A 22,944-nucleotide genomic window follows, 5' to 3' on the forward strand; every position below is an offset into this window, starting at 1 on the left:
GATGTTATTTCTATTTGAAATAGATCTCCCTGCATTCTGTATAGAATACCAGGGCGTTTTGAAGACTTTTACCACTTCACAGCTTAGGAAAGTCAAATATGGTGTCATAAAATCCACCTTGTGAGCTCTTGTTTTATGCTGAACCTGCCTATAACTTTGTAAGACATGCATATTAGCAGATGAACTAGATTCTACATAGAGTGGCCAAATACCTCCTGTCTCTGAAAAAGAATGTCAGGATTCTCTTTTGATACAAATGGCCCTAATGACCCATGTGTATTGGTTAATGCTGTTTCACATTAAGTTGTTTTGTATTGTTTTGGTACACTAACTTGATTTAATATGCAGCAGACAAATGAAACAAGCTCAATGGCATTTTGAAATACGAAGTTTCAACTTGAGGTCTTATATTTCAAGATGCTGGTGGAGGCATGAGGAATTTTGTTTCTCCAAACAGAAGCTGAAATCAAAACTAAGTTGCAAGAGGATTGTCACCTAAAATAAAGTAACATATTTCAAAAGCTATTAGTAAGAAAGTGGTAGCAAGCAAAGAGAAATTACTGAAATTCCAAAGATGCCTCAATCATTTATATACTCCATGGTTCTACAAGGACAGCATTTTGCATATCAACACATAGAGAGGGAGTATTGTAAAAAACAGGTGTTGCAAAACAGACTGGAATGAGTTAACCTGTATATGCAGTGAATGTCCTTAGAAAGTGTGAGTGTGTGCAAATGTGTCTGTGTCCATGTATAATATTAACTACCTCACTCTGCATTTTCCAGGAAAAATATTTTGGCTTAGACATTTACTACTTAATCTATTAGCAATTTCACATTGATGTTGACAAAATATTTCTTTTTGTATGAGGCAAGATTTGTAATTACAAAAAAAGATCTAGTAAAATACATACTTCTGGATATGGATGATATTTTATCCAAAACATGTTGCCTAAATTATGCTTGTAATGTGAACCTTGTGAGATCAGTGTTGGGGTTAATAGACAATGAATACAAACACACAGTGTTTCATTTTTATTTTTCAATGGGTTTCTATTCATGTGTGTCTTCTCTGGAAAATAATACAATGCCACTAATCAAAGTGAAGTGTTTGTATGTACGTTTACCTTACAATCCTCATTATGTTATGTGTTTTGTTGAAGTACGCCATGTAAGTGTATTTGTACAGCAGTGTGTCCACTGTATTGTATCCATGTCAAAAATAAAAACAATACAACAAAGCCAGCTCTTCAAATCTAAGCACGTGTATTTTGGGTAGAAGCAGCAGCAGGGGGCAGAAAAGCAACTTAAACACTTTTAAAAGCAGCTGTGTGGTTACAGCACCCGAACAGCTGTAGAGAGAACCATGTTCTGCCACCCTTGCTGAAGTGGAAGAGCTCTTTGCTCCAGGAGCTCTTCCCTTGGACTACCTATACGCAATGCACAAAACACACTGCTTGGAATCCTGCCTCATTGAAAGCAATGGCAAACTGCTTTGGAGCTTCGTTTCAGCCACATTTTTTAAACTAGTACAAAATACATAGAGAAAAACTAACATTAGACCAAATCGTACGGATGCATAGTAAAAGCCAAATAAAATTGGAAGGAGCTAACAAAAATACTGCTAGTTCAAAGAGGAAAAAAAAAGGGGGAGATGGAAGGAACTTGCAAAGAACAATGCTTATTATAGATGCTTATTAAATTATGAGACACATTTGTTACTGCTCGGTGACCTGGCCAGTTGATGAATGGATGTCCTTACTTGATTGGGATTGAGCACACGTCCCCCAGACCTGGCTTGAGAACAGCTACTGGAAGACTAATTTTCAAAACAGAGGCAAGCACAGTAAGAAAAGACAAAGGTACAACTGCAGGCTGGCCTCAAAACTGCCTCCCAGTGTCTGTAAAAAATGCTGTTTTCCAAAGAATGATGCAATAGTTTGCATTGCCAAAATACACGGTTTTTCCCAAATAAAACCCAAATTGTTTCTTCAGCAGCACATCACTTCACAGGCATCTCTGTGCCATAGAGATGCTGCTTGTCCTGAAGCTGATTCCATGAAAGCCTAAACAGGAACATAATCCATCTAGCCAATGTATTTATAATGAGTGTCAGAAGCACTGGATAGTAAGGCACAAGGAAAAGGAGCTGGAGCTACCCTGTGAAGTGTAACTAAGAAAATTCTATTAATTAAACTCTGAATCTGAGACCTTCAAACTTTAGTCAGTCTCCTGCTCCCTCTGCTGGACTATGTCCACTTACATTTCATATAATCAGTCATATAATGGCCCAGACTGGAAGATGCCTTAAAGATTATCTAGCTTGAACCCCCCTGTAGTGGGCATACTTGTGACTTCTCAGCCTTCCAGCTCTTTTTCTTCTAACTAAAATACATGGACAACTGAACTACTTGAAATAACGCAGTTTATTGTAGTTTTATTATGTGGTCCAAAATTATTACCTTCTTACAAAACTGCCAACACATAATAAAATGAAATACTGTCAAGTAATCAAAAGAAAACATACTGTAAACACTGATTAATAAAAATTCCCAAAAGAAAAATATCCAAATAATGCCATTAAAATTGTTGTAGAGGTATTCGTTGTTTACAACCATTTAGTTAAAATGCAGATGTGGAGCTTCTGATTAAAAAAATAAATGACCTGAGTTGGAAAACAACCAGAAAAATCAAATAGATGCAGGTTCTTATCAGTTCTTCTTTTCATTACGAAATGAGAATGCAAAATAACAGATCAACAACAAAAAAAACAAAAACAAACCCTCTCTCAATCCAGACAGGCTTTGCTACAGTTCAGTGCTCAGCCCCAGGGCAGGAATGAGGAAATACTCCACGCAGGTCAAAAGCTCTGCTAAAGTCAAACAATTCTGTATGTTGGCCCTTGGTCAAAACAAGGTTCCTCAAACAGCCACGGAATGAGGTCTTGCTTGTGAGGCAGTTTTGCTTGACATCAGCTGAAAAACAAACATGAAATACGTAAAATCTATTTCTACCAAACTGAAAAAAAAAATTACAAAGATCCATGTTATTAAAATTCTCCCCCTCTGAAATGAGAAATAAAAACAACACCTGGGGAGCATCAAGTTCCATTGAAGTTTGGATGAAGTGTGACATCCTAACATGGACAGTCACTGCTCTTTTCAGGCATAAGTCATGCACAGCAACAACTTGGCAGAGTTTGCAGAAATAGTTTTTGCCAGGGGACAATGGAAGATCAGAGGGAAAAACAGAGGAGAAAGCCACTCTGCATGGGTGTTTATGAAGTTAAAATAGAAACTAGCAGAGTATGAAGCAACATCTGAGCTGTACAGTCACAGTTCCCATGGCAAACCAAAAGGGAGCACATGTTAAGAGTCATTCTTGTGAGAGTGAGCACAGGAGGGGCAGGAGGGAAGGGAAATATTATTGTACCTACCAGGATAGCCTCCAACATAAATGGGATTGTTTGTATCTGCAGATGTTGACTGGACGTAGGGATTATCAGTGTGAACCAAATTCCCATCAATTATCAGTGAAATGTGATGTTTGCTTTTGTTTGCTTGAAGCTTGTGCCATTTCCCATCGCACAAGCTATTTGTGCCTCTTGGTTCATAGGAAGCTGTTAGCCTGCCAGCTCCATTGTTGACATGGAATAAAACCTGTGCAAACAGCCAGATGCCAATGAAGATATAAAGTAAGAACACATGAACTAATCTGCCTAGATAAAAGCACAATCACACTGGTGCAGAGATTTCCATTTTAAATGTTTGGCAATACACACAGTTAATGCTTACTTTGATGGGTAGAGTAGATCGTTATTAAAGTGTTTTTTAAAATTTTAAACAATAAGGTCTACCTATGCAATGGTCCATTGACACACTTCACTAGGGATTTCAATGTTTCTCACAAATACAAATCAAGACCTTTTTCACAGAACCTGAGACTTCAGATCTGAAAGATGAATCACTGTATATAACTAAAGAGAAAGAAGAATGGCCTGAAAGCACTTGTCATTGCCAATAAATGCATTTATTTTTTTCATGTATTTAGTTTTCAAAGCAGTGGACATTTCCTCAACTCTGTGGTGAGGATTAATATGTAAGTATTACATATTAATACTGGGAAAGTATGTCCCACAGAAACAGTGATATTTACCACTGTCTCCAGCTAGGAAGCTTTGAATAAAAAATGAGCTATTTCTGCAAAAACACTTAAGAGCAATCAAGTGTATATTTTTTTATGCAAGAGATGACTGGAGAACTATGTATATTGATTGTTAAAAGGTTTATGGAGCATAATGGCCAGTAGAAGTAGAGAATGAGTTGATTGCTCATGAATATTGAAGAAGAGGTTACAAAACTGTGCATTGTATATGCAGTATTTTTCTCAAGGACAAGGATAGCTTTATGGCACAAAAAGTATTAAGCAATAAAAAAGATATATATTTGGTCTAAAATACAAGGTATGTAGTACAGGAGGGCAGAGTGGCTGCACACTAACATAAATTACACTAATTAAAAATCCAAAAAGTTCCAGACTTCTGCTAATCACACATTTTGTCATATGGTGGCAATGAGACAAAGTCTCTCCCGTATTTGTTCTGTGGGAAGCTGCCTCCATCACACCTGACTGGTGCATATTTCATGCATTCCAAGGGCTCTAGCCTCACAGTTTCTAACAAGCCCTGTGTACAGCAGTGTGCCTGCACAGGGCAGCCTACCTTGCCGTGTACGATCTCCAGCCCAATCGCATCGACCCTGGCGCTGCTGACGCCCAGGAGAACGCCGTGCGCCGCCGTGGTGCGGAACTCCAGCGTGATGTTCACGTCAGAACGCACCTTGTAGCCTTCCCTGACTGGAAATAAGTTAGAAGCTTCTAGCAGAAGACTTGCAACTCACAATACAGAGCTAAATATATGCATTACCATTAAAAGGACTAAAAAATTTGTTAATCATGCTGCTAGCATTTGACCTTGCAATACCTCTGGACAGTAAGTTTTCCAAAGTCATAATTCCCATTTTTTACTGGAAAAGATAAACTCCCAAATAAGTTGTCTTTTATTAATTCACACTTAATCCATTCTATCTCATCTGTAAGAAACAGTAAAGAGCACAATGCAATCCTTCATGTTACTTCACAAGTCTTTTGTCTTCATATTTGTCACAGTGGTCACAGGGGTCTTCAGGTGAGGGAAGAGACAAGAATGTTGACTCCATGTTCAGAAGGCTTGATTTATTATTTTATAATATACATATTACATTATAACTAACTAAAAAGAAAAGAAAGAAAGGTTTCCCTCTCAGAAGGGAAACTGAGCTAAGAATAGAAAGAAAAGAATGATAACAAAAGGCAGCTCTCTCGGACTGTGTCTGAGATAGCTCGGCCTTGATTGGCCATTAATTATAAACATCCAAGATGGGCCAATCAAAAATCTACTTGATGCATTCCACAGCAGCAGATAACTATTGTTTACATTTTGTTTCTGAGGCCCTGAGGCCTCAGCTTCTCAGAAAGAAAAAAAATCCTAAAAAAAAGATTTTCACAAAAGATGTCTGCAACAATATTCTTTATCAGACCTTAACATCATGAACATGGATATTCTTAGCTAATAAAGATGTAGTTCATTTCTTTCCCACTGCTAAAACCATTATCTCTTTTATTTGTGCAAGACAGCCCTTTGCAGAAATGACCACTTTTGGATGAATGAAGTGAAAGGACTCAGTTAGAAATCCACATGCAGGGCATGCACTCACTGTGTGAGGAGTCAGTTAATTACACACAGTTCCAGTAAGACCTGAAAGGAGTATGTTTTCATTAATATTAATTCAGTAAGGCACTGTTTTCATTTAATGACACTTACCAAGAGCAGCAAAGCCACTTCCATCAAAGAAAGTACCATCCTGCACTGTTTCATAGCATTTATTGACAGCAAAGATAGAGACAGGACTCTCATTGTCCAGTTGTTTGCCATTAATTGTCATGCTACCAATGCAGGCAGGAATACTGTGAGTAACCTTAGCATATGGAGACATAAGAGACAATGTTTAGTATAAACTGCTGTGATGCTCTCTTAGGGATTCACCTGATCTTATTGCAGATTAAATATTATCCGAACAAAACACAGCAGAATTTAAAATATTTCCATAATTAAATTTCTAGTATTACATATAATTATGTAAGGCACATAATGTCTTAGAGTCAAAATCAAATAGTTTAGAACCACAGTATATACACTGTCTATAATATGCAGGAAGAATTGTATTTGCTTGACTGTGAGCAGAGATACACTCAAGAGTAAAAACATTCCAAACATGCTTTAGCAAATTAATGAGTAATCAAAATTTTTGTAGGACATTTTGCAAGTTCTTATCATCAAAAAGATTCATTTGAATCACTCCAGAGGGTGGCTGGGCACTGGAAGAGGTTCCTCAGGGAAGTGGTCACAGCACCAGCCTTACAGAGTTTAAGAAGCATTTGGACAATGCTCTCAGCCACAAGATGTGACTCTTGGGTGTCCTGTGGAGGGTCAGGAATTGGAATTTGATGATCCTTGAGGATGCCTTTCAAATCAGGACATTCTACAATACTATGATAAACATTATCATATCACCGGAATCCTCATTAATATAATGTGGGCTGCACAAGGAGGAAGGTGACAAAACCTACCCTCTAAAAGGATGTATTAAAAATATGCTTTAATCTAAAGACAGCAAAACACTTTCTTTCAGAGTCTTTTAGAGATATTTAAGGCACCTAATTTCTGTTTGAATGCAAGAGAAGTCAGGTACAAAAATGTCTGATATTGTAGGTCATGTTTTTACCTTATACTGTGAAAGACAGGAATTTAGATTCTTTATTCATTTTTAACAGAGAAACAGAATGAAAAAAAAAAAAAGTTCTGCTAAGGGCTATTACTAACACACAAGGATATAAGCTGTAGCTGGACTCATTAAGCCACAGAAAGCCACAGAAAGATTTATCTGGTAAAGGGTCATTACTTTCCTTGTTGCTTCTTTCCCTAAGTACTTCTTTTGAGCCTGTCAGAGACAGGATGCTGATTTAGATGAGTTTCCTGCACTGTGCTCATTCTGGTCTTGCAAAATGCCAGAGGCACCCCCCCACCCCAAACCTTCTTACATTCCCAAGATTCTTTGGCACGTAGTCTAAGGGGAGTCCTCCCACATAGAGCTTCCCTTCCACATCCAAGGTGCTCCCATCTCCCAGGGCATTGACTGCCACCAGCTCCTGTCCATCCACAATGATTGTTCCTTTTCTTTTAACATATTCCGTCTTTACCTGGAAAAAAGGGAAGTGTGCGAACATAAATGAGTAAGGTGCATTTGTTACCTAGTCATCATTTGCCATAGAAATAAGAGCAAGACAATGGTTTAGTGGTTCAATTGCTCTGACATTCTGTTCCGAGGCAACCTCTTGAAATTCTTCCTGAGGCTGAGACCATTTCTGAATACAACCGAGCAGTTAAACAGCTTTCTTGCCTTCCCAAGGGCTCACAATGATTTCATAATGTCCTGCCTAAGGTTTTCAGTGTTTTATTATTTCTTTAAATCACCAGTTTATTGCCTTAGGACATGGGCAGGTCACTGAGTTTGCAGAAAAGCATTCTGTGCTGGCCTCCTGCAATTATTGTGCTGCCCAACAGCTGAGACATCTCAGGTCTCTGAAGTGCTGTCATTTTATGATAGGCAGTGTTACATTGGTTTTGACCAAAAAGCTTTCCAGTTCTGTGCATCTTGTTCACTTATGTCCTTATGCCTGCTTGCCCTAAAACAGTTACACATTGCTGAGGGAAGTCAGCTAGCCATTTATTCTTCTCTATTTACTTTTAGACCCACTTAGAACCATGAGTAGCTTCAAACCAAAGTTTCATGAACACATGGGCTGGTAAGGGGAAAAAGGGGTAAAGCAGGGTGGTATGAGCAGAGGGCAGAGAATGAAAAGAAGTGGTGGTTTTTTTCAGCAGTAATGCATATTAGTTTGCATAGATTGCAGACGGACTGCAATGATTACCCCCAGCTGGGAAGTGGTGTGACTCAGCCTTAATCTCTAATAAAAAAAGACTGAAGCTCCTGCTTTGTGTCCTGGGTAGTAAAGATAGGTCAGCTCTTATATGGAATCTGTTCAGTTCTTAAAATGTGGATAGTGTCAGTAGGAGTTTTATGTATATGTAATTTTTAAACATGCAGCTGTAAGTCCTGGAGCATTCTTCCTCTTTCAGGGTAGGTAGCAGAGCTTAACTGTGATATCTCTGACAGAAGTGCACATTTCCCTTCTTCATGTTAATTTTTGCTGATTTTTCTTCTGGTGATTATTTATAAAAAGCAAAAAGAACTCTGCTGATTCCCAAGGCACCTAGGAAAAAGCTGGCAGCTTTGTGTCATCAATCACTTTGTCCCACAGGAGCCATTTCTTAGAGTGAAGGCTTCACATACAGATAAGGGAGGGGAAACTTAGCAGGATGAAATTGTCATTCTCACCTGCCTTTAGGAAAAGTGATAACCTCAGAGTTACTCCTAAAACTCCTGCAAACATCACAGTCACTTCCCACACAGAAAGCCAGAGCCAGTGGCAGGTGGGCTGCTCGGAGGAATTGGGCCAATAGAGACTGACGCAATCTTTGGGCAGAAGGCCCTGAGTGCTATGTGACACCTCCAAGCTGTAGACATCATTTCTACTCAATTCCACTTAAGTCCTCCATTCATTCTAAATGTCCCCCTTTCTGATGTTGCCTCAATCAAGGAAAGGACAGACAGTGTTTCCCTGTTGTCACCAGCTGCTGTGACATGCTCAGGCAATAAGTGGTCAGTGGGAGAAAAGAGAAACGCTGCACCCACAAATCTCTGTCACTCTGAAATGCAGGTCTTTGGTGGCATAATGGACTGAAAGCTCACTGTGGAAAAGGTCAGATTTTTTACACCCCTCCATTAAGGTCCTTCTCTGTTGAAGATGACCATCATTACACAGTTAGTGAACTATTTAATTCTGAAATAGTTTGAGATACTTGACAGTAGTTGGAAGATGGATTTGGTGTACAATTAATGACAATTTTATGAGGAAACAATTATCAAATAAAAGTTTTCTGAATGACTTTATGATTGGGTTAGAAGCAGTGTGCTTTTGCAACACAGAAATTACACAGAAAAGGCAAGAAAAATCCATACCAGTACCTCCAGGGAAGAGAAAATGGAGCACAAGATTGGCAACCACCTACCATATGCCATTTTCCATCACTGACAACAGCAGGGTGAAGAGCTACTGCTTTTCCTTTGCCTAAATCAAATGAGAAATGGAGCTGTCCCCCATAAAGCTGTAGGGCTGCATAATCAACCTGGTTTTGGTGAGCCATGTAGTAAATCAGGCCACTGGAGGCAAAGGTTCTGAGATTCAGCTGGACGGAAAGCCTAGACAATAAAAATTCAGTGTTACTTAAAGGTATTTCTTCTGCAGTGATGAAAAGCTTTTCTGGACACAGAGAACAGCTTGAACCAATTTATTGTTATGAAAGGTGATTTATTATTACAAAGGCCAGAAAAGTAGAATTTAGGTTGATTTTAAGAAAGCATGACTTATAATGTATTTCATAATGGAAATCAGTGCTGTACCTGTCAGAAGTAGAAAAAGTGCTTGTCAAAGAGTGAGATGAACTTTAAGAGAGACAGGCTCAGCTGTTTGTGACTGCAAGCTTGCTTATTGCCCCAAGAAAGGAACCCATTCCAGGGTAACTTTATGGCATCCATTACTGTTAGGCAGGCTTGCTGGGATATTATGGCCAGACTGAGAACAGAGGGAGGCTTAAAAGGTAGAGGAGATGAATGACCCATTTATTATGGAGACACCAGGTTCAGACTAGATGGCATCAATCCTCTGCAATGTCCTTTGCTCAGAAGCTGTAACAGAAGGGCTAGAAGGAAAAAACACTCTTTTCTCAATGCCTGCAGCGACTTCCTGAGCAGAAAGAAGCAAATGCAAGTGGCTTGCAGGCTGTGTGATGGGAACCTTGCTGGGAGCCTCTCAAACAAGTAAAAGAGGCAGGGGTGCTATCACATATTAGGTCCCAACAAAATTATTCTTCTCAGTAGTCTTTTCTCCTTCAAGTGCACCTTCAAAGATGGAAGGTGTACTTGCAGAAAATAGAGAGGAGAGGGTGAGATGTCACATGCATCAGACAAAGAAATGGGAACTGGATGTGAGTTCTGCATGTGGGAAAAAGAAATCAAAGTACTTACAGAAGGTAAAGTGAGACTCAGGTCTGAGGGGATAAAAATGCAGAATTCTGACCATGAGTTACTAAACCTGGGATATAATACTTTCTTTCGTGAGGAGCCCACAGAAACCTGAAGTGAGGACCATGTTCAAAGCTGGCAATCAATCATGGAACCCACCACTGCCCTTCTTGCAGCTCAATACAAAATAACACTGTGTGCATGTGTAATTCAGGATATACTCACTTCTTCCTGACAGCAGACTGATTGAAGAGCAGGGTCAAGTGGCTGCCTTTGGCAAGTCCAAACTGATGGGCACCTTGAACATGATCAGGCAGCTCATCCTTTGCACAAACTACCTGTTAATGAACAGAATTTATTAAGTAGGATAGTATCGGGTTCTGCCCAGCAACTGTTGAATGACAATGTGCCTGCACAGAGCTTTGTAGGAGGCAAAACTAAGCCACAAGAAAACCACAAAGTACACAGAAAACATCAATTAACTAACCTCATAATCATTCCAACCTTTCTTCAGTCTCAAAAAGAACTAGTTCTAATGATTAAGCTATGTCTTGTAGACAGCATTGACCTTTTCTACTGAGAAATGTTTGTAGCTTGAGACATATTAAATTCACTTTTTGTCTTAATTGACAGCCTTTTTAACAACAAATGCTGGAAGTTCAATTTCAGCGTGAAAATCTTATAGGTTTGGTAGAAATATTTTCCCGTTTTATGAGGACACACATTTTTGTTATGATTTGGGGTATGGAAAGCTCAGTAACACAGCATAAGCCAAAGCTACATTTTAGCTCTAAAAAGGAAAACTGATTTCTTTTTATAGTTCCAAGTTGTATGCATGAAATCTTGCTTTCTGTTGCCACAGGAAAATGGTTTCAGGATACTTTGGAAACCCTTCATTATAAAGATGTGCAGCTGCAGGAGGAGAGAAGTAATGCTGCCTTCTCTCTTGGGAACAGGGACTGTGTGAGAGGAAACAGGTGCCAAGCAAGCTGCATTCAGACACTGTCTCTCTCTCAAGTGGTTTTTGCCTTTTCTCTGACACAGAGCAGAGACTGCATGAGTGTGACCAAGAAAATGTGAATGCAGAACTGCACAGCTAATGCAAATCTGCACCAAGTCCCTTTGGCAGGAATACACTAAAGATAATAGTTACTGTCAAGTCCTTCTGTTGGGAGATTATTATTTCACTTTTTTTCTCTTTTTTTTTCTTTTGTTGTTGTTGTTGTTGCTGCTGGAAGATTGATAAACCTAACTACTTTTCCATTCCAAATGGCCAACAGGCTGCTACAAGGGATAGTATCAGTTTTTCTACAGGAAACAATAATTTCAAATCAACATCCATTGAAACATTCCATACTGAAGAGGAAGCAAATATATGCAATCTATAATTTGATAATTCTCCAGAAAGAAAGGAATAAAGAGGTGGCAACAGAGCTTTGCTGAAATACATACTTTTTTTGTGTCTGTGAGAGGTCTCAGGGGAACTGGTAAAGCCTGAAGTTCATGTTGAATCATGATGTCCAATGGCTGTACAGCTGTCTTAGGCTTATCTGACAGAAAGCAGCTGTCCATATCCACATGCTCATACTTCATGGAAGCGGTAAAATATAAAAGCCTATATTAAAAAAAAAAACAAAACAAAACAAACATTTTAAGAGGTGCATTTCTGCTTATTTCCAAAGCAGAAGGAGAGTATTTTACAAGGTCTTTCAGCAGTATCAGGGAAAAGGAAAAAAGTGTCACCTGTGACAAACAGATTGAGAAGCGGCAAATAATCAGTCCATAGAACAATATAAATCTACAATATTTCTGGAAAATCATTTTGTCTGTCACTGAAGATGAAATTATAGTAGAGAAAGCTGTGCTTTGTGCAGCATCTCCATAAAAATCAAAGACATTTTAATACCATTTAGAAATATAGCTGGTAATACCCATTTTCTGGCTGTTGCAATACCCAGATCATGAGTACCATGCATATCTTATGTTAAAAACCAGGCAAACAGAAGTGTCATGGAAGAGATCACAAACTACATTTAACAATTACTGTACATGGTTTTCCAAAACTAGGCAGTTACCCTTCTGACTTACTCCTTGTTAAAAATAAGGTTGCTGATACAGCCATGAAAGGAGCCAGCCAATTTCAGCCCTAAGATGCCCTCTTCTGCTGGAATGCCACCAGCGTAGAAGTTGGAAATATTAATGGGGCTATTTTCTGCTGCTGAACCAAGCCTCAGTTCTGCAGGTTTACTTTCGTCCACCTGTACAGTTACGATCCTGAAAAAGAGAAAGTAGGGAAAACATTGAACAAGGTCTTAGAAACTCATTTTCAGATGAAAAGCATTCCTATCAGCCTCAAAAACATCCTCTTCTAATAAATAAAGGTTCCATCACTTTGATAATCACTTCAATATCCTAAAACTGGAAGCCCTTCTTTTGAGGATTTTTAAAATGTAAAATTTTGTCAAATACCTTTCTAAATTATTTTGATAGCTGTGTATCTTTTCTCTAGTACTATTTAGTATGCTTTGTACTCAAGTGCCCCAAGCTGTTCTAGAGATTTTGAGAGCTTTTAGCTACACCTCTATCATTGGCTGTATGCTGTATACAATTACCATGTAAATCAGAACATCTGCATTGACAGCAGAAAAACACAGCCCTGATTATCCCACCTAATAAGCCAGCAAAGGCAATTCCTCAGAGAGTGCAGTGAACTGCCAACAACATGCAATAATTAAACAGGTAGTACTCTTTGCAGTCACATGTACCTCTTATTCCGAATTAGGATGACAGAGTGTTCTTGTCCATCACTGTATGTTCCATTAGCAGACTGAAGAACTACTTTCCTAGTACTTGCTCTATCTCCAGCATTAACATGCACTGCCAGATGACCATCAATCAGCATGATGGAAAAGAAGGGCTGTAGATTTAATCAGAGGATTAATTTTTAACTCTAGCTCAATCTTCAAGACACTAATTTACTGTTTAACTAGAACATACATGGGAAAAATTTACCTCCAAACTTGTTGCAAACTTTTTAATGAAACTCATAGACAAGTAGGAATAGTATTGGTACTTCTCTGAGTACCAATACCATACCTCTCAGAGTGCAAAGCTTTCTAACAGCAAACACAAAAAAAGTTGGACATTTCTCTGGTCAAAGACTCTAGGTAAAATGCAGGAGGTTTTTTTATACACTTACACCCACAGCCACACACCCCTTCTCTTAGAGCAGGAAATATTAAGACTTTCTCTTTGGATTCTAGAAGCTTCAACTCAGATACACAATATATATAGCAAGCTGCCTTGATTTTACAAAATAAAAATGACAAAAATAATCCCCAAAACTTCTTTGTTTCTGGTACTTGCCAAATGTGCTTGTCTTCGTTGTCGCCTTTCCAGTCCCCTGCTGATCCCAGCAAGGATGATGCCACTGCTGTTCTTTGTAGCAAAAGTTGCCATCAGTTCTGACTCCGGGCTTAAGGACTTAGGTACCAACTCAATATATCCATTTTTCATGATGCTTACACTGTGAATAGGCTATTTTATGAAGAACAGAAGTAATTACTCAATTTATCCATACATAGTGTCAGGTAAAAAAAAAATCAAATATAAATTAGATTCTCTTAGAATTTTTAAAGATAAATCTGTTACAAATCACTGTAAACACCACTATTCACTATTCTATTAAAACAAAGATCAGATCACAAGACTTTAAAGTCTCCTACCTCCAATACACAGCCTTTTCTTACTCCATATGAATTTCTAAGCAAGTCAAAGGTGGAACGAGATATTTCCAGATTCTTGATGCATCCCACATACATTCTACTATTAAGACCTTTCCTGAAACAAAAAACAAGGCTTTATTTCCAAGGAGTAGTACTTGAAATCTCCTGGGAGAAAAGATTCATTTCTCTTCAATAAGAAAAGAAAGAGAGATCTGTTTTAAATGATGCAGTCGGTCTGGTATAAGTGCAAAGAGTTCAAGTTTTACTCTTAGATACTAAATCAAATCTTAAAAAGAATCAAGATAATGTTGTGCCCAAATTAAAACATTCAAGTGTGTAATGCTGTGCTGTCAGGTCAGGTAATTTCCCAAAACTTTAAGGTGAATCTTCAGCTGAAAGAAAAGGGATTGTGTAAAAGGGTAACTGTAGCTGTCTACCACGCAGTTTCTCAGTTTTCAAGTCTGGAGCATGCCTGATTTGGTTCCTGGTTTAAGGCTGAGAAATCTAAGGTTATCCTGCCATAATCCTTTAAAGGCTGGAATGCCAGCTAAGATTAACAAGACTGCACTCTGTAGTAACTGTGCAGAGACCAATAATGTACTCGAATTTACATTATTGTCAAGAGCACGCAGAAAGTTTAATTAGATTTTCTCTTGCCATATTTATCCTTTCACAGTGAAGTCAGTGGAAGAAATGTGACTTTGCAAGTTCAGTACAGACATGCAATAAAAAAACTCCCATAAACAAGAGACATGCTATAAAATATCTATTTGCAATGTTTTCTGTTGATCTGTTCACAGTTGGTTTTCCTCTGTTCCTGAATTTACTGTTACTGAAATTACAGGAATTCTCAAGTACAACTTTTATCCTTAAGCGCAGTTTTGCCCATAAATGACATCTGGAAAACACAAGGCTTACACAGGTAGAGATCAAAGGAGCATCACTGCAGACAGCAATGCTGGATGCTTGCCCCAAAGAGCAGGGGGGCTGCTGCTGTGGTGGAAATCACCCTTGGAGGAAGAAAACAAAATTGTTTCTGATCTGAACTGCAGCATCAGACCCACCAGTGGAAAGTACCATATCAGAGTTTGAAGTCAAAGGACAGATGTGGTATACATGGCCATAAACTAAACTTCAGAATTCACTGTTTTTCTCTAATTTCAGAGGAGATAAGAGTGTGTAGAAGTTTTCCCCTCACCTTACAAGAGTCTTAGCAAAGGCGCAAAAGTGACACACTTTACCTCAGAGCCCTCGATCTTGGCAGCCCACCAATGAAGATTGGGTCCTTATCAGAGCGGTTCAGGTCTGAGGCAACCCCAGGAGATTCTCCTTGCTTGGTTTCTTTATAATTAAGGTTATATGCATCCATGACTGCCAAAATTCCTGCAAAGAAAAGGGAGTAAAGATCTGGAGAAGAACATGAATATACATTCTTCCCTTCTGGCAATCTTGTCCGTAATAAAGGAAAATGTATTCATTGACTCGAACATGTATGAACAATCTTCTTATTTTTAGAATGAGCAATTTATTGTACTGCCAGCTATTCTGTTAATCTCATTCATTCCTCTCTGCCAAAACCAAATCTGGAGAAGTCTACAGGAAAATAGATACATATGAGAACATGTTATAACCATTAGCACATACGTGTTATTGCCAAAACACAGGCCCCCACCAAACAGTTGTACTAAGTAATATTAAAATGCAGGAGAAAAAATGTGATCCCTCATCTACAGACTTGGACAAAAATCTTTCAGTCTTTAAAGACTGTTGGTATGTTTTGTGAGATGTGTTAAACCAAGCACAAGATTTACACTGTAGTCCTTCTAAAAGCAAAGCACCCCGGGTGTGGCTGCTAAAGACACTGCATTGGAAGTGATCAGATTTGGTTGCAGTGATGTTCCCTGCAGCTATCTTAGATATTTGTATTTGTAAATGTGCAAACACCCAGACTTCTCAATCTGTAGCCTACCTTGCTTCTTATTCCGATTGAATGAGATTTTATACCACGTTCCATTGTTGTAACGATTTTCTGTTGTAAGAGCAAGGGGTCCTGAGCCAAGATCAACAGTCACCCTCACTTTGCCATCAACAAGCTCAAGGGACAAGAAGTCTCTCTGAGAGGAAGAAAGAAAACCCCAAAACAAAAACAGATTACAAACAAACAGATTATATTCCTGGAAATAAAATCTTCCTAAAGAATGCAAGCCTGGCAGGTTTGGTCTACTTTGTGGAAAATGTTTAGTAACTCTTGTACCTGGACTATTTGTTAGGCCCAAGATGCTCATCTTCACTTTACTTAGGAAAATTAAGTTACAAGTACCTCACAAGGATGTATTTTTGTTTTGTTGTTATCCTTACTTAAATGCATCGTGAGGTTTGATTACTCAGCAGAAGAATGGTTAAATAACAAAGTCACATTTTCCTGTTTTTGGATGAAGTTGAAAGTAATTTGATTTGACAGCATAATGATCAAACACTACGATGTTCTTCCTGCATGAAGCAAAGACTGTCCTCACAGAGTAAAAAAGACTTTCTGATTTGCATTGAAGGTTCCCCCTCTGAACTGTAAAGCTTAAATCAGATATTATTGTATACACTGCAATGTATTCAGGCAGTGAGTACATACAGCAAATGAATAATGCAGTAACTCTGAAATAATCTGTACCCAAACAAAGCTTTTCCTTCCTTCAGGAACAGAAAACCACCATCTAAGTATGCAGTAAACTGCATGACAAGACAATGAAGGTCTGGTGATGGGTCTGGGTTATATTGCTTTTGCAGGAGTTTTATTTAATTTGTTTCAGTTTACTGAATTCCCATCCTGTGGATTTAATTCAATATGGTTTTTCATTATTATATTATCCTTCTGCAAGCTCAATTCCAAAACATTTTTACATTCTGAAAAGGTTCCTCCAACTGAAAACACCAGCTTGTTGCCCTTACTGTTTCCTTTTCTATCCTTTAGCTAAGTAATCATTCATTTTAGTCTAAAATAATGTATTTTTATTCTAAAATTTTAATACATTGTGAAGAATCCTTTTCATTGTTTAATTTTGCCCTTAGTTTAGGAGGATATTTGCTCTAATAAGTTGTCCTCTAGGGTTCTTGTCTTTAGTCCTTTAGCTTATGATGCCAGTCACAGGTGATGAATTACACAAAAGCAGTGATATGCTCTAATACGTGTAAGCTAAATGACAGTTTAGAAATCTGATCCATTTTCTTACAGTGCCATTTGAAGCAAGATAGAGAAGAAGCCCATTTGGTGAAAAGGTACTGAAAGATATTAATATCTGAGTCACTGTTGAGCGGAGTGCCTTCTCCACCACTGAGTATCCACTGCCATCAAAATGGAATGAAGTGTCCTCATCCTGTGGGCTACAGAAGCAGAAAACCAGTATAAAAATGTTAACTGAACATTTGTTTTTGCACAGTAATTTTTATATAAAATATAAGAAAAGTTAGGTCACAGAATAGTTTGAGATGGGAGGGAACTTAGAGCCCATCCCATTCCATTCCCTGCCACGTGAGGGACACCTTCCACTAGACCAGTTTGCTCAGAGCCCCATCCAACCTGGCCTTGAACACTTCCAGGAATGGGACATCCACAACTTCTCTGGGCATTGTCTTCCAGCATCTCACCACCCTCACAGTAAAGAGTTTCCTCCTAACTTCTAATCTAAACCTACTCTCTTTCAGTTGGAATCCATTAGCCCTTGTCCTGGCACTCCATGCCCCTGTAAATAGTCTCTCCACCTTCCTGGTTGGCTCCCTTCAGGTGCTGCTCAGTCAGTGCAGCCTCCAGGCAGCAATTTATAAAGTGTGGGGAAACACTTCAATATTGATGTAATGAATAACTGAAGGATTCCAGCCAACGGCCACTTTCATTATGCAACTTCACAACAAACAATTTAGCCATGGGGAAGGATGCACACAAGATAAGTGTTCTTCCTTATATACAAAAATGAAAGGCAAACTCTGTGATTTCCTAAGGGAAAAATAATTGTTACAGCATACACCCTCTAAATTAAAACATGTCATCCATTTCTCAAAATGCTTTGCATAATTGCACTTACAATACATGATCTATTAGCCCCTTTCTCTGCAGTACAAGACCTGTAAAAAATATCTCATACTATCATGCAGCACCCTCTACTGTTTCTGCATGAAATATTCTGCAAAGGGAATATGGACAAGCATATTTTTTTTTTATTCCTTAAACATAAAAATAGTAATCTGCTCAAGGCACCAACCTCAGTGGCTACAGTTTTGCTATCAATTTTTTTAATAAGACTGCTTTACACTGTTTCTTACCCTAGGAAAGAATAAATCTGTTTTACAGAAAACTATTGAAAAGGAAAGATTCCACAGTATTTTGGTTCACTGGTAGTCCCTACCTCCCATGCACAAAATAGAGAGCAACAATAAAACTCCTCTGAGAAAGTGATTCAAAAATTGAAATTCCATGCAAAGAAATTATTTGATACCACTGATACATTGAGATTAATGTGCTCAGATCTGTAAGTTAATAATCAGTGAAACACTGCAATTTGTCTGAGCTCTATATGCTTAGTGAACACAAAAATATAATATTACAAATGTAAATTACTCTAAACAAGTTGAAAAAAAACCAAAAGAGAGTGAGACAAAATACCTTCCAAAACAGCCATTGCACTTGCCCTCTCTTTCTATGTAGTTCCAAAGACCAATAGGTTTGCCATTCAGGGAGGCCTCTCCTAGGCACCCTTTAAAATGGGTCACCTTAACAGCAGGTGATTTCTATAAGAAAAAAAATATTTCATGAATACAATTAATGTTGAGTACTCTGAAAATTATGCAGCAAAATTTTTGCTTGGTTGTTTTCCTTGAACTTCAACTTTGTTAGATATAAATCATAATAGGAGAACAACATGTTTTGGTGTAACTATTAACAATTATAATTGAAATAATAATAGATTAGTACATCAAGAAATTAAAATAACTATGTCCTTAACCTACTTACACACCCCTCATGCCATGAATAACAATTGCCATGGAAGAAGCAAGCAAAACCATTTGATAATGTCTATACATGGTACATGCACACACCGGCTGCCCCAGTTAAACTTTATGCAAAAATTTCCAGGGAAAATTAACTTCAGGATCCAAGAAGACCCTTATAGCATCTCTGATTTATGCTCAGAGTACCTGGCATCTCTTGATGAAGTACCAAATTAAGCAATTACTTCTAATGCAAAAGTATTTCTCAAACATCCTCAAAACAATTAACAGAAGGCTGATCTCAGAATTTAACCTTGATTTGCCCTCCAAGTCCTCCAATAAACATTAGGGTTGACTTGTTAACATCCAATATGCTGGCTGTCCCCAGAGAGGTTCCAGATTTAGGTGAAGGCTTCTGATTGGAGTTCATTTCCTCTATGCTGAGGGTACCTGTTTTTCCAAACCTGCCAAATACAAATACTAATAAATAGTCTTAGACATCACCAAGCCTAATCAACACATAATATTGGCTTCTCCTTCTAAGGACAAGAAAAATCTCATCACTGAAAATGATGAGTGGGCATCATCCAAACAGTGGATGCTTTGTGTACACCACTTATGACATTCTCACTTTAATTACCTGGTGGCATGTATTCTGTGCCATTTGTTGTTGTCGATTTGGAAATCAGGGTATTCCACTCTTGTTGGTCCAGAGCCCAAATCCCAAAGAAGAGCCACCTTACCACGTCGCATCTCCACTGCCAGGAAGTCTGTCTGAAAAACAGCAGAGCCTTCGTGGAATCAAATGTGCATTTTCACCAGAAACATGGAGAAAGTCTTTCCAGATTCATGTCCCTACATCCCATATGACAGGAGTGGACATTTAGCAAAATCATGCTTTTCACTCACTTCTAATGAGACAAAACTCCCTCAGGTCATATGCAAGTAGCTGAATGTCTTCTTTATATATATACACATACATTTACTAGTCTGTGAAAAAGCACTATCCCATGATAGTGTGCCACAAGGAATTAATTGCTGTGCATTTCTTGGGATCACTCAGGGAATGAAGCAGAGCAATGTGACATTTAGCCATCACACTCCCTTCCAAGTGGGTGGATGCACCGTGCTCATGAGGGACAGCTTCAAGAATTTTAGCTGTGTTACCAAACAAATCATCTAATGCACTCCAGCATGCTATATGAAAGCATCACAGGGGGTGTTACACTCCACGTGGTTAATGCCCAACACAGGAAAAGGAAGGGAGAGCTTCAGCACAGGGCCAAGAGTCAGTGGCAAAGGAATCCGGTGTTTTTATTTTCTACCTTTGAAAATCCCTGGAATCATCTAAGGCACGAAAATATTTCCACCCCTAGTGAACACATCTGTCTGCAAGGGGCCTCGCTTGGTTACTTAGTTTGAAATCAAGAAATGTTGGAACCCTAGATGCTGAGAATTTGAAACTTTTTGTGTGCTGAAAGGCACAGACTCGCAAGAGAACATTGCATTTGACCTGAGGCTGTGGAGAAAGTTTCAAAAATTGATTGATAGCACTAAGATTATGAGTGTGTAGTCAGTAAGAAGTATATAATATTATAGAGTAGAAAACTTAAGAGTTTGGTGTTTTAGAATACAGAAATAAATATGAAACAAGATGGAGGTTTTAAGGCAGAGACAAGTTGTTCCTCTTTACCTTCTTCCTCCTTCTTCATGGGTTTGGGTGATGTTTTGTAATTGAACAGAAAAGTCCACATTGAGGGCATCGAGGGAGCAGTTATTAGGTTAAAAGGGAAAATAATCTAAGTATAATTTCTTAATTAGATAGTTTAGCCTTAAAAGACCTTGTAACAAGTGATAATTAAGCCATTTTTTGCCTTACTAATGAAAGACTACAAAACTCACAGTTGTGAGGCTGTAGCATTGATAACAATAAATGCCTGAGTCTAAACATGAACTATAGTCTCAAGTGCCTTCAATCCTGACCCCAACAAAGGTAAAAAAAACAAGCAGAGAACCCACAAAGATAAAGTATATTTAAAACTTTTGACTACCATCACCTTCAGTAAATGTACCCCAGAAACTTACCTTTCCATTGCTACCCAAGTAGAAAAGGAGGTTATCTGGTTCAGCAGTTTTCACATTGAGTGTTAAGGTGTTGTAATTTGTAGATGAAATTTGGGGTTGATAGGCACGAATGCAATCTCTCTCTGCTGATACTGCAACTTTAATCTGGGGGGAAAAGAGGAAAATGGAATCTAAACAAGTCTCAGTGAACAAAGCACTCTTTTGTGGAGTATGTACTTAGCTTCTGACCAACAAATGCAAACCTTTTGCTGAGATCCTTCCATGCAAATAAGTATTGCTGCCTGGGCTAGATTCCTGCAATCTTCTAGGTATCACTTGATAAAGAGATTCACAATAGAGAAGTATGAAATCTATTCTCAATACACTCACTCAACTGGGAGGTTTGAATCAGTAAACAAATTATCCAAATACCTCAGAAAAAAACAATAAGTCTTGGGTCAGAAGATCATATAGCTGCAAAAAGCCATGTCATAATATCAGAAAATAAAGATACAGAAGTTAAAAATGTTTTAAAATAAAAAAAAAAACATTTCTAGTCTATATGGAGAGATTTTTTTTTACAAATTAAAAAGGAGACTGTCCGCAACAATTCCAGTTATTTCAAATTTGTAACAGTTTACACAATATTTAAAAATACATTTGTGAATATATGGCAAGTTCCATTTTTTAAAGATTAAATAAATAATATTCCTATTGTCATATCCCTAAAACCACTGTTTAGTAAACTGATGAAAAATTGATCCAAGCCAAATGCAACCAAACTTCCAGCAGCTTCTTCTTAGCAAGAAAAAAAACCTTAATTCCATTAACTTCATGGAATATACCTGTAACTACTAAATGCATACAGCACACGTGTGTGTACGCATGCATCTGGACACAGATACACAAAGTTTCTCTTGTCTAGCAAAAAATTACAAACAAACCAACCAACAAACAAAAAAGACCAAACAAAAATACAAACTAACAAAACAAAACAAAACAAAATAAAACCCTTAAACCAGCCCCCCCCCACCCCCAAACAGAACAAATTCCCCCCAGACCAGAAAAAGAGACTTTGCTAACACTTCTTTTCACCTTGCCAGCAACTTCTGCAGCTTATGACACCTCAGAAAATACCATTCTCTTTTTTTTGCAGTGGATTCATTAAGCTTCAGTAGACTGTGACAGAGAAGCAATGACCATATAATTAAGAAGATTTGCGGAAAGAATTGAGTGCCGCCTTCTTTTTTTTTTAACCTTAGAATAATATATCCACAAGTATGTCCAAGGCATACCAAAAATTACTCATTACAAAGCCATTTTCATATTTCTCTCACAGTCTAATGAGATCCATAGTACAGTTGATTCACTTTTGCTGTCTTTAACATAGAAGCAGAGACTTAAAAACAAGTACACTGCCTTAAAGTACCCTAGATACTCAGCTGCTTCTTGCAAAGAACATATGGACATAAAAGGCCATAGATGACAAATTTATTCATAGAATCAACACTCTTGACAAAAAGTTTATAGTGGTACTTGATGTCATATGGGGCACCCCAGATCAATCTCTAAATAACTTCAAAAATTACCATCTTGTACTAAAGAGAATAGCAGTACCATCCTCCAACTTGTCTTTTTCTTATCAAAATCTCTCATGACAGTTCTCTGGCGTACTATGTTTCATTATTTTTATAGGAAACAGGAGGAAATAGCAGATAAATTATTAGCTGGCTGTTCTGACATACTCACAAATGCAAAAACAACCTTGATGCTAAAACCTTAAAATGTTGCCAGTATGATTTTAGCATCAGTCAGTGCTCTTTGGACTTCACTGAGACTCGGCAACAACAACCAGGTACCTGGAAAGTAAATTTTAGGCTCCTTATCTCAAACAACCTCCCTGCTGAAAGTGAAAATTCATTTAAGTCTGGGATGAT

The 22,944-nt window shown here is 38.1% G+C and overlaps 1 protein-coding gene across 1 annotated transcript in view; it reads right to left on the bottom strand.

Moving 5' to 3' along the window:
* Positions 1 to 2,814: 2,814 nt before the first annotated feature.
* LAMA1 (laminin subunit alpha 1) overlaps positions 2,815 to 22,944 on the bottom strand; it is a 79,083-nt gene continuing 58,953 nt past the window's right edge. Inside the window, exons 44-62 of the mRNA XM_054285437.1 lie at positions 21,029 to 21,172; positions 19,584 to 19,717; positions 19,257 to 19,407; positions 18,618 to 18,742; positions 17,191 to 17,341; positions 15,936 to 16,080; positions 15,208 to 15,349; positions 13,967 to 14,081; positions 13,608 to 13,778; positions 13,007 to 13,158; positions 12,330 to 12,515; positions 11,694 to 11,856; positions 10,467 to 10,579; positions 9,230 to 9,419; positions 7,138 to 7,296; positions 5,861 to 6,014; positions 4,721 to 4,854; positions 3,437 to 3,659; positions 2,815 to 2,975 (exon numbers count right to left, since the gene is read on the bottom strand). Coding sequence (XP_054141412.1) covers positions 2,815 to 2,975; positions 3,437 to 3,659; positions 4,721 to 4,854; positions 5,861 to 6,014; positions 7,138 to 7,296; positions 9,230 to 9,419; positions 10,467 to 10,579; positions 11,694 to 11,856; positions 12,330 to 12,515; positions 13,007 to 13,158; positions 13,608 to 13,778; positions 13,967 to 14,081; positions 15,208 to 15,349; positions 15,936 to 16,080; positions 17,191 to 17,341; positions 18,618 to 18,742; positions 19,257 to 19,407; positions 19,584 to 19,717; positions 21,029 to 21,172 — 2,913 coding nt within the window. The remainder of the gene's footprint in view (positions 2,976 to 3,436; positions 3,660 to 4,720; positions 4,855 to 5,860; positions 6,015 to 7,137; positions 7,297 to 9,229; positions 9,420 to 10,466; positions 10,580 to 11,693; positions 11,857 to 12,329; positions 12,516 to 13,006; positions 13,159 to 13,607; positions 13,779 to 13,966; positions 14,082 to 15,207; positions 15,350 to 15,935; positions 16,081 to 17,190; positions 17,342 to 18,617; positions 18,743 to 19,256; positions 19,408 to 19,583; positions 19,718 to 21,028; positions 21,173 to 22,944) is intronic.

The sequence above is a fragment of the Melozone crissalis genome, unplaced genomic scaffold (assembly GCF_028551555.1).
Source record: "Melozone crissalis strain CALT ecotype California unplaced genomic scaffold, PUWL_Pcris_2 ptg000042l_1, whole genome shotgun sequence".
NCBI classification, from domain to species: Eukaryota; Metazoa; Chordata; class Aves; order Passeriformes; family Passerellidae; genus Melozone; species Melozone crissalis.